Consider the following 12,660-nt stretch of genomic DNA (forward strand, 5'->3'; position numbering starts at 1 on the left):
AGACTCACCATTCCTCTTCTCAGAGTGCTTGGAGCTGGGCAGCTGTGTGGGAGGGGGAGGGGGCGGGGTCTCCGGGGGCGGCAGGTTGGCCCCGCGGTGATCGGCCGTGGAGCTGAGCCGGGTGCTGGGGTGGCGTTTCGGCTTGGCCGGAGGGGGGCGGCCCGAGGAGTGGGCCGACGCCTGGGGGCTGGAGTGGTCTCCGTTCTCCAGGCTGTCGCTGCCCGCGCCCACCGAGTGGCAGGACTGCGAGCGGGGCGCCATGGCGGACGAGCAGGGCCTCGGGGAAAGGTCCTGCGAGGCGGGCATGGTCATGAAACCCATTCGGAAGTGTCGCCGGAAGGACGCCAGGTCCCGCACCTTTCCCACAGTGGCCGAGCTGTCCTTACTGCCGGAGCTGGAGATTGATAGAGAAAAATAAAGAGGCAAAGGGAGGATATAAAACCTGAAGAGAGGGAAGACCGCTGTGGCAGAGGAGAGGGTGTGGAGTTAAGTTACTGATTTTGAAGGGGTCACAAAGTCCCGGGATTTCATTCCACATGACCTTGACCTCCCATTTAGGTTAACTATTTGATTGAAATAGTGGAGCCATTTCCCCCCCTATAAAGAAAGAATAAAAACACCAGATGACCACTGTCAAACTGAACAGGAAGACCTGAATGACACACTGGCAGAGGAGGAGCACTGCAATGTGGGAATCTGGGAGATGCTGAATAGTGAGAAAATAAATAGAAAATGAAAATAAAAAGAGGAGGGAATAACTCAAACTAGGGAGAAAGGGAAAGACTGGTGACGGAGTAAAAGATTCAAACATCAAAGAGCCAGATGGACAGAGAGGAGAAGATTCAAAATGGGGGAGAGAGGAAAGAATGGAAGGGTAATGAATTCACGTGAACTCACACGTATGGAACACAGCAGGACCTTCCTGTGTAATGATGAGGAATAGATGTGAGAGACAGAGAGACGGCTGTAGGTTGCCTTGCACAGAAATTCAGGAATGACTGGGTAGAGGGAGTTGACACTGCCTTTACGGAGAGAGAGATGTGTGCGTCACCAACACCCAATGATTGACCTGCCAGAATGAACACTGCGACTGGCTAGCACTGTGTCACATCAACACATTAGCACTGCACTGAGAGGTGTGTGTTAAGACAAGGCACAATGACATAGCAGTGCACACTGCCCTGGCAGGCTGAAAGGCAGGCAGGCAGGCAGATGGTGTGGTTAAAGAGTGAAGGGACAGGGACTTAAAAAAGAAGAGAGAAAGTGATGAGAAAGGGAGGAAAGGGAGGGTGCGATGGCGGAGCAAAGGAAAGAAGGCAAAGGAAAGAATAAAGCAACACTTTTCAGCAGGAGAGGAGAACAGAGATCATTTCAAAAGCAGCTGGATCAGCTGACAACACCTGAGTGTGAGAAACGGCATTAAAATTCATGAGAAAGACGGCCTGCGAGAGAGAGGGTGTGAGCGTGTGCATATGCGAGTGTGAACATGCGTGTGAATGTGCGCGCCTCCGTGTGTATGTGCGCATGTGTATTCATGTGTGTACACAGCGTTCAGCTTCATTAACGCTGACATGGAAGACATAATCTTGTTTTTTTTCTCCATTGCGAGTATGATTTCTATTTTTAACATCATAAATTTTTATTTATGTTTCTGTCAACATTCACCCCGCCCCCCATCTAAATCTGGGTGTGTTCTCTCTGTGTGAGGACCTGTTGGTAGTGAGTGTGGTTCCAAACAAAATCTTAGCCAAAAGGCTGAGAAGTGATAGCGATGTGCATGTTTCCATTATGTGTGGGTGCTGAGGTGCTGAATGTTGTTGTCAGCTTGTTTCATTACAACAGAAGTGTGGAACAGTAGTAATCGCGTCTTGCTATGACAGATACTGTAAGGTGCTGTTGACCTGTGCGCACATGAAGAGACTTTCCGTTTCGTGGTTGTTGTTTTTATTCCACTGCGTTGGAGGAAAAAAATAGATTTTTTTTTATCTCAGTGGAACTCACGTGGATAACACAGGATGAATACAATAGAATAAAAACATACTGGGTGCTGGAGGGCTTCAGGATCAAATCCTGGTTGTCAATGTACCGTTATTCTATAGAGCAAGAAACACAACCAGCAGTAAAATATAAAGCTATGCAAATAAGCGATACATAAAATGTATAAGGGTATTAGCTAAATGATTGACAGAATGGCTCTGTGTGCGTTGCAGCTCTCGTGCGTGCGCCTTAATGCTCTGTCGAGGCCTCCTTGCAGATGCGCATTCTCACGCCGACACAGTTAAGACTCTTCATGCCCATGTGAACCCATGCAGCATCAGCCCTGGGCCAATCGAATCACATGCTTCCTCCTCCACTGCTGTGGAGCAGAGACCACGGCCTGGATGCATCAGTGCGATCTCGTCAGAGCCATTGGGAGCCCGGAGGCAGACACATTTACATACGTGCTCAGGGAAGACCATAATTAAGGAGCTGGCTGGGAGGTGAGCATGTAATGGTGTGACTAAGTGAGCGAGCAAGTAGGCCTGAGTAGGTGTAGAGAAATGAGGGAGTAAAGGAAAGAGGGAGGAGGGGAGGGAGCCAGAATGGGAGTGATGAAGTGGGGGAGTGAATAAGAGAGGTGGACTAAATTATATTGCAGTTAGGAGTTTAGCAGATGCTCTTATCCAGAGCGACTTACACAGATTACACCCTTTTACATGCAATCCACTTACACAGCTGGATATTTACTGAAGCAATTCAGGTTAAGTGTCTCGCTCAAGGGTACAACTGTAGTGCCCCACCTGGGAATCGAGTGTACAACCTTGAAGCTGCAAGCCCAGTTCCCCAACCGTTATACTACACTGCTGTCCACTGGAGTGAGTGATGGAAGGAGGGAGTTAGGGACAGAGAGAAGGAGGGAGAGACAAGACTAGGGAATAACGGAATGAGAGAATAAGGAAGAGTTCATGGGCATTAAGGAATAAAGGTATCAGAAATGGAAAAAATGAAGGGGAAGAAGGAGGTTGAGGGAGACGAAGATGAGAAATGAAGGAAAAGAAAAGGGAAATAAGAGAAGAGGTGAGTAGGTGCTGAGATGGAATGAAAGCCAAAAGAGGGAAAGGAAAGAAGAGGTTAAATAACCAAAAAGAGGGGCATCAGACACCACAGAACTGGGGGTGGATGAGAGAAGAGGTCAATGAAGGAATAAAAAATAAAAAAACAGAGAAATGGAAGAAGGGAGGAAAGAGATGTGGATAGACAGAAAAAGATATGAAGAAAGCGACACATTTATGAAACAGATGAGACAGCTTTCGTTACACCTAATTTACTGTCATGCCAATAAAGCCCAGTTAGATCATAAAAGACAGAGAAAAAAATAATTAGGGAGGTACAGCTGTTTTTTTTCACTCCTGTCAATTTGTGCCTTCCAGGTAATGCATGTACTATATTTGAACACTTATCGCAGTGTCTTTTCTCGTAGGCATCTGTTTATATGGCTGCGTTCTTGACTTTCTCAAAATGTCTATGCTTGTGAAGCAGTGTGTTTAGTTCTAAATTTTTCCTCTAGTAACAGTGGTCACTTGTGAATTATTGAGTTGAGCAATCTGTTCCCATAGAATTCACATGAAAACAACAAATACTGGCAGGGAAAACTAAGCTGTATATGCGTATTTCTCTGTCTATTTATGTGTATTCATGTTCCTATATTTGTCTGTGCATATATGCCTATGCACACATAGGTGTGTGTGCATGTGTGCGTGTGTGTGTGTGGGCCTGAATATTCTTGTAATACTGTACTGTGCAAAAGTCAGAGACCACCCTTTTATTCAATTTCCAGTCAAATGAGCCATTCATTGCAATATTTTTTTTTTTCAGTGTCAGGAAATAATGCAGGAAACATATTTAACAAAAAATTATAGAAAAGCCTCCATCACTACATATAATATCAAATCTATTTGTATTTGTCCACTCTTATTTTTGTGTACCCCACTACCACCTTAAGTTTTCCATCCTTCCAATCAACAAACAAGTTACAGCTGTGTCCTCCAAACAAAAGTTGTTGCCAAAAGTGTCAATGACGTTATGTTGCCTTCCAAAGCTGCCTTGCAGATTTCTTTGACGTGTGCATTTAAAATGGCTAAAGGAGATATTTCTCATTAGATTAGACGTACGGTAATTCAACTGCATTATAAAGGTGTAAGTCAAAGGAATAACTGAAAAAATAGGAGTTTCCAATACTGGAGTTCAACAGATTGAGAAAATGGGACTCCTAACAACTGTGCATGAACTAGTAGACCACTGAAACTATAACCACCACAAATACAGTATTTAAAAAATGTATCTTTGACAGATAGGGAAAAAATAAAGTTCCACTCTCGCTTCAGATCTGAACAAATCCACAGGCGCATCGAGGGCATCAGAAAAAATGCAACCAACATCTAAAACTGAACTTTGGAGGGGTTTACAAGAAGCACTGAAAAATATTCCTGAAAAACTATTTTAAAAAAATTAAAAGCGAACCTCCCAAAAAGAATGGATGCTGTAATAATGGTAAAGGGTGGAAGCACTAAATACTGAAAGATTTGACGATGTTACATAGTTTTTGTTTAATAAGTTTAGTAGAGGTTTTTGTGTAATTTTGTGTTAATTTATTTTCTGCACTATTTTCTGACACTGAAAAATAAACTTGTGCTTAATGGCTGATTTCACTGTAAAGTAAATAAAAGAAAGAGGTAGTTTCCGACTTTTGCACAGTACTCTTGTATGGTATGTGCAACCTCAAATGACTCATTGGGTTGCCAGGTTGATGAGTTGTAACCAATGTTTTAGCACATTGAATGAATACGCCATGAGATGCATGTCTGCCTATGTGAGTACAGGCTTTTATGTTCTCTGTCTGTTCCACATTTACACTCTGGGGTATTAAAGCAGAGAGGGGGGAGTCTTCAGGTCTAATTGAAAGCATTAAATAATTACAATCAGAGATGTTTAAGTGATCTGTACACATATTGGATTCTGTCAGTCTGTGGAGAGGGAGGAAAGGATAAAATGAGAGATGAAGGAGGAGGAAGAAATGAAAGGAAAGTCTGAGAGGGTGGAAGAGAGGAAGAGAGAGACAAGTGGAGGGGGGAAGAGAGAGCTGGAGTCCAGAGATGAAAGATGAGGTGGTGTAGAAGAGAGAACAGCATGATACAGGATAAAAAGAAGAAAAGTAAAAAAGGTATGGGTAAGAAGAGAAGACAGGCAGGAAAGGGGAAGGAGGAAAAGAGAGGCAGGGAAAAGAGAAAGGGAAAAAAGGCAGATGAAGCAAAAGGGAAGAACAGAGGAGTAACTAAGGGGTGGTAAAAGGGGAAAAGGGAAGAATGCAGAAAAGTGTGAGAGCAGCAGAGTAGGAAAGGGGGGAAATGGAAGGTGTAAGAGGGAGGATGAAGAAGGAAGGAATTAAGAGATGAGATCGAGAAGAAGAACAGGTGGCGAAAAGTGGAGTAATTGAAGTGGGGAGAGAGGTGACGCATGGGGAAGCAAGGAAAACATGGATATCTGGAGGAGAGGAGGAGAGAGCGAGAGAGAGAGAGAGAGAAGGAAGAGGAAGACAGATAAACGGTTGGAAGAAACTGACAGTGAAAAAGGAATAAGAGAGGAACGAGAGAGGGGTGCAGTGGGGAATTCTGAGAAGGGTCTGAGAATTGGAGAGGATGAATTGCCAAGGAATGAGAAACAGATATAAGGAAATTGAGATTGGACTCTGGAGAAGATGGAGGGAGGGAGAGTGGAAAGGGGTGATAATAAGACAAAGAAGTGTACTGAAGGGCCAGACAGAGAATATGTTGGCAGTGAGCATTTCTCAGAAATAGGGTTTCTCAGAACGCTAGTGTGACACCCTTGGGAGGGAGATGCGGCAGTTCTGGGAGTTTACCGTTGGTTGCCGCATGGAGAGAGAGAGCGCGCACCCGCACCAACACGAAATGAAATAAATCAAACACCTTCACCCTTCCCCCTCACAGGTACCAGGAAAAAAAACAATTAACTAAAACCACAAACTAAAATAACAAAGACAAAGGAAAGTAAAACCGAGCGACAGCTTTCCAGCTCGCCACTCCTAGTTAGCCAACTATTCAGCTGACCAGCCTTGCTGCTTTTCAGTGGCTTTTCTCTCTCTTTCTTGTGCTCTGACAAACAAGGCTTAAAACTAACCTCTCTCGTGTGTACTCCCGGTCTCGGCCCCAAACTGTGGAGAGCAACACACCTTTAAGCACCTGGGCTGATTGGTTCACGCAACACAGGTGCGTGTGCTTTCTCCACCAGACGGTGTTGCCGAGACCAATTCACTTCTCCAGCAGGCCCAACGCCCACATAGGACAATGGCTGTTTCACCAGACACTGCTAAAAATGACACATACTGTCACCTGAGCTTATAGTAATCACTGGCAATTAACTTGATCACAATCACCACCGTCACCTCATCACTGTTGTCATTACCATTACTACTGTTGATATTTATGTGGTTAAAAAAGTATGTCAGTAGGTTTTATTTACACATTCAAACTCCCACGATGACGTGCTCTCTCTCTCTCTCTCAGTCTCTTTCTCTCTCCTCTCTCTCTCTCCCACTCACTTTTTCTTCTTCCTTTCATAAACCACCCACACTCGGTCTCTGGGGCACAGGTGGGAGCAGGACAGAGTGTCCAGTGAATGCACACAACGGAGCTCTTTAGTGGGTAACCTCGGGGAGACCGCAGAAAAGAAACGGCCGACTTCAGATCAGACCTTGATCTTTAAATATTCACAGGATGCTTCTGGAGCTAAATCAGGGACAAACGTTTCTTAGACTCGAAACAAAGAAAAGCAAATGAAACGGAAGAGGCTAAAATTAAAACCTTGAAATCAATCAATCAATATATAAATAAATAAATAAATAGAAACAAAAATTACTGAAAAACTTGTTACTGAAAAAAGTACTGGAAATGAAAGGAGAAGAATCAAAACTGAAAATAAAATATTTGTTGAACCAAAATTCATACTGTACTGATTTTTTTTTTCGATTTCAAGGTGTGTTTCAATTTCAGCTTATTTTTCTTTTTCAGTTATGTTTTTTTGAATTTGTGACACTTTTGGCCTGACTCTAGCTCCATAGATAATGTCAAAACAATTCTTCAAGAATGCAACTAATGCCAGCCAAGAGAAAAGCCAGTTAGAAGACAGATGTGAAATCACTGGCTGATCTTTGATGGGTTGATTGTAGTATAACACAAAAGGCAAATATAACTACCACTGTCCATCAACGTGTTGAGAAATGTATTAGTCTGATTTCTGAGTCTTCATAAAATATTTTTTACATTTCTCTACACAGACATACAACTGAACTATAAGTGAAAAGACAACTTTCTTGTGTTTTAATAGCTGATCTGTGTGTATCCAATGGTAAAAGTCATATATTTCCTAATTACCCCAGCTGAGATCTCAAGCATGTCAAAGGCCAGAGGCTAGCTTCGTACCTGATTGCTCTTGAGACTGACAAACTAACCAGATTACACGTTTGACAGAGAGGTGGCCAGCCTACATAGCAATAGCAGCTGTTTCGCTGAGAGAAGGAAAAGGCCAACCAGCTGCACAACATGATAAATCGCACACGCACACATACACATGCACCTCCACACACAGACACACGCACAGTTCTGTGTGTGTCCGTGCATGTGTATATGCAGGTGTGTGCACATTCATGTTTTTCTGTCTATTATGTACGCATGAGTGTTTGTGTCAATGGGTGTGAATATATGCATATGTATGTTCACCTTTGTTTGTAAGCATGTGTGCAAATTTGCATATGTTTATGTGGACTTGGAGTGGTACATTTTACAATTTTCTCTACATGATAAGCTCATTTGTCCTTGTGATTAGTCCAGTGCTCTCTTTTTACATTTTTGTGTTCCTAAAGCCCATTTTACAACAGCCACACTTAAAGGCAATGCAGAGCATTTTCTCCTGTTTAACACAGACCACCTTGATAGGAATAAGGGAATAAGCACCCGACAGCTTTTCATCTCCTTTCGAATAATTATCAGGATTAAGTGGACTGATAGGCTGCAGACATTGTACGATTCGGTGTGTTCGATTTACCTAACCTTGTATTTAGCCATTCTGTGAAACAAAGACATTAAAATAGACACAACTAGGGTACAGCATAGAAATCATGGCGAAAGATTGCAAAACATTTAGCCTTACACCTATATATTTGTGTCTCCTGTGTACACTACACTCAAGGGAATGGAAGAATGAGTGATGTCCACAAGAGAAAATGCTCGAGTCTCCTGCACTATGTGCAATGATATCTTGTAAGGTACACCTGTACATGCAACTTGCTGTGGCCAACAAAGAATACATGTCTTTTGCACGAGATGAGCTATTAATGATTTGTACATGATCATATCATATTCTGGCATCTTTGTGAAATACTTTCACGACTATAAGCTCTGGCCCACTTCTAGAATAGTCTGGAATAAACAGCAAATTGTTAAAGCAAGGCTGGTTTGGCCTCATATGTAAAGCATCAGATTCAAGTACTTTTAAATCAAAACTCATTACAAATGCATTATAGGCCAAGAAAATAACAAAACTAGTAACAGTTGATAATATTCTTCATCTTGAATTTTTCTTATAAGAGTCATGCTTAATGAAACTCAGTTTTAAGTGTGGTTGAGTGAACAGACTCAACCCGTCATTAAATTAGCCAGGCTGAAACACACACAAACACACACATTTATATCTTACATATAACAAATTTTAAAGCGATAACATGATTTATTGGCTAGCAAACATGCTAATGAGTAACGCAGATGCTAAAATGCTAGCTAAAGCAACCATTGGGGATGCTAGCTAAAGCAACTATTGGAGGGGGGGGGGGGGGTGAATGTGAATACACCATATACTGTACAGCTCATATATTTGCCCACACATATATACGAGTGGGCAAATATAGCTACATAAAAACATATGAGCCACAAATGTGCACACACAGATGCACACAGAATCTGACCTTAGCAATTTATTTATTTATTTATTTATTTTTGTATATTGGTTGCGCCGTACTTTTCATTACACAATTTTTTTCAAAAGAATCTGCCAATGAGTACTGGTTTACTCCAGCAAACAGACCCACCCTTAATGTAGACTTGTGATTGTGCATATTTATTTGCATGTGTGTAACTGTATTTCTGTTTGCACGTGTATGTCAATTTCCATGTACAATTTTTCTACATCTAACCAATTCATAGATTCATAGAGTCACCCTTCTCTCTTACACAAGCAGAGTCTCTATTTTCATTCTGTCTCTCTCTCCCTCTCTCTCTCTGTCAGTCAGTCCTTGGCAGGCATCCCTGCTGTTGCCGCGGTAACAAGCCTGCACAGCAACCTCTGACTGTTTGATTGACAGGTCCTCTCAACAACACCCCTCCACTTTCTCTCTTTACCCCAGTCTCATAAAGGTGCTTAACATAAGCATTTACAGTCATGGAAGAACACATTAGCCTCACAGAAAAGAGGCATTTTTATTCCCTGATTCCTTAAGCTGAATGTGTCACACAGGACTAGCGGCATGCTATCTGTTCAGCGCCTTTTTTCCCTCCAGCGCCAAGAGCAAATCGATAAGGAGCCACTCCATGGCCATCCACACAATAAAGAAATCAGTTGACAACAGATAAAATAGAAAAGCAATGCTTCCTGTGAAGTAAGAGTAAAACACCATGATGATGATGTTTGCGGGAATGCTACATATTTGAAAGAATGTGACCTCTCTCCTACCAATGAGGGGAATGCTAAGCACACTAGACTAACAACCCTGCAAAATTAAAGTAATCCCAATCAGACACCATGGTTATTAGATCCAATTAATTTGTTACATTGAATAGAGCCAACAACCTTAATGATTTAATATCATTAATGTATTCATGATAGTATACATATACATTCTTTGAAAAATCCAATTTCCAACAAATTTATCCACAATGTTCTGCAGTTTTCACTACTTCACATTTTACACACTGTCTGCTCATTATACATCATATTAAACATAATTTATACAGCAGGGATTTGAATGGAGAAACTGGGCCAAAGTATCGCATTCTGCTCGAGGGTACAACTTCAGTGCCCTACCAGAGATTAGACCTCACAACCCTTCAGGTCAAGTGGTAAACCCACTCTTCTACACTGCTGTTCTCAATGCTCTAACCAAATGCATGGTCATTTCCTCTGCAATCAAATACGCACATGTTCTAACTGCAATATTCCAGACCCAAATCAAGCTGCCTTTTGGTTCTGAGCAGCACTCCTGTTCTGTTGCTGCAAATTTGTCAGATTTTTTTGTTTTTAACCCTTCTTCAAAATTGACCGCCAGAGGCAGTTTAATCCTAGACAGCTACAAGGCTTGATTTCAACTTTGAATTGTGGTGTCACATGGAATATCTAACCACATCCTGAAAACATTTCAGATCTATCTTTCCCTCTTTCAGAATGTTTCTCCAGCTCTAACAGTCTATCTGTGCTCTGCTTTTCCCTTCTTTGCTCCCTTTTTTTCCATAGCCAACCGTAACCATGTTAGGGAAGAACTCAATGAAAAAATCTACACAGTGAAGAAAGACAGGGATAAAGAGGAAGGAAGGAAGGGATGAATGAAATGGTGCAAAAGCCCCAGCGGACCGGAGGGAAGGAGTAGGAGGGGTAGTGAGCGGAGGTTTTGTTTCCTGTTGGATGTGTGTGGGCGTGGGCATGTGGGAGTGGGCATCTGCGAAAGAGCACTCGGAAACTGGGTCTTGTGTGTGAGGGAGGCGTGTGTGTGTGTGTGTGTGTGTGTGTGTGTGTGTGTCAGTGTAGTCATTCTTTTGACCATCACATGTGTGGGAGGACCCTAAAGGCTTGCGAGATATTACGTGTCTACATCAGTCAGGATGTGATGAGCATGCCTACTATGGTCTCAACTGTGGGTTTGTATTTCATTATGAAATGGGAAACCTGAGGTTGTAAGGCTCTTGCATTTGCGCGAGGAAGTGTATTTTGTCAGGTGACGTCCATTGAAGGGCTGTATGTTTCCTGGTGGAACGCACCGGAACGAATGAATCGTTGAAATGAGTGATCTCATTGACTTCATTTCAATTTGCCCGCTGATGAAGGAAATGTTGTGCAAGCGGCAGAAACCATAAGGATCCAGAGAGCCCGAGGAGAGCGCGTCCATGTTTCCGCACTGATGCTCTGCCTTCTGCCCGAGGGTTCAGATTAAGGGACTGTGACGACGCACCGTGAACTCTGCGCTACGAGTGAGTACGCACACTGGAGGATGTGACATCACGGAAACAACACACTGTCTCATACACGCGAACATGTGTCATTTCTGCGTGCGCGCACGTGTGTGCATGCATCATGGGTGTATGCGCAAGCCATGACCCAGTGCTTGTTGATCTGCAGAGACACAACGGGGCCAGATTGTCCTATAAATATAGGCCACCCTTCTTCTCTCTTCCCCTCTTCCTCTACCCTCCCTACATCCCCCTGCTCCTTCTCTCACTTCTCACTTTTTCCTTTGCGCTCCCTGGGTTCACAGAACTTCCATCAAGGATGAACACCTGAAGCTCTTCCGCTGGAATGAAATGTTGACTATCTGACAACGAGTTTGGTGGGGTCATAGTGCGTACAATAAACATGCACTTATTGTGCGTCGCTTTGGATAAAAGCGTCTGCCAAATAAATGTAATGCAATGTCACCCAAGGAGAAGGGGAATACATTAAGTATGCACATAATCTTTTGGAAAATGAAACATAGAGGTTGGCTGTGGACACTTTAAAGCAACACACAACACCAGCAACATAATACACGAGTAAAAGATGATGGAGATATTTGGATGGAAGTAATCAGTCGGTCCTAAACCTGAAGAACACTGAGCTACAAAAAAGGCTCTTGTTGTCCTTAAGGCAAATATGTATTTGTATTTTTTCTGAAACTATTCAGAGAAAATCATTGCCCTGTTATTTTGCATTTCTTAGTGTCAATTCGTCATGATCTGAACAAAATTGATTAGCAGCACCCCAAGTGGGAAATTTTTTACTAGATTCCAAAGACAGCACAGACACAAGCAACATGATTTCTGATTCACCTATATCAAGTGATCCAACTGTGCTCAATCATCACTAAAGAATGGCAGTGATTTAATGCAATTATTCACTGGGCCACTGCCAGACTTCATTGCTGTAATAGCATGTATGTGAAATTGGCAGTTTACCATGGCATTGAAAGCATCTGAAATTGAAATCGTTCCACCAGCAGTCCTGAATTCCCACACCCTCCAAAGAAATACTTGGATAGTTTGCCCGTTCTACCCCCGGTTTCGCCCAGCCCAACTCCTCCACTGTCAATGGCACCATACACCCACTCGGTACACCCACCAGGTTTTAGTTCAGTTTACTTTATAACCAGCTTTATCACCAGCCCTCCCTCCTGCTCTCTCCCTCTCTCCCTATGACGCAGGGAACAGTTATCTGCCATAGCAGCTAGGCAACAATGCCACTGAGCCGGCCTCTATCTCTCTCCCTCCATCTCTCCCTCTCTCTCCCTCTATCTCTCCCTTCTCTCACACTCTAAATTGTGATGAATTCGAGATCTGTGATATTCTGCCAAACCTCTCTGCATTTCAGCCA

General features: G+C 42.9%; 1 protein-coding gene across 2 annotated transcripts in view; it reads right to left on the reverse strand.

Annotated features, from left to right (window-relative positions):
- The window catches only part of LOC118224213 (neuronal tyrosine-phosphorylated phosphoinositide-3-kinase adapter 1-like), a 47,233-nt gene that overhangs the window by 12,168 nt on the left and 22,405 nt on the right, over window positions 1-12,660 (reverse strand). For both annotated transcript variants that reach the window (XM_035411491.1, XM_035411490.1), the window contains exon 3: window positions 9-394. In XM_035411491.1, the coding sequence (XP_035267382.1) occupies window positions 9-394 (386 nt within the window). The remainder of the gene's footprint in view (window positions 1-8; window positions 395-12,660) is intronic.

The sequence above is a fragment of the Anguilla anguilla genome, chromosome 3 (assembly GCF_013347855.1).
Source record: "Anguilla anguilla isolate fAngAng1 chromosome 3, fAngAng1.pri, whole genome shotgun sequence".
Taxonomy (NCBI): Eukaryota; Metazoa; Chordata; class Actinopteri; order Anguilliformes; family Anguillidae; genus Anguilla; species Anguilla anguilla.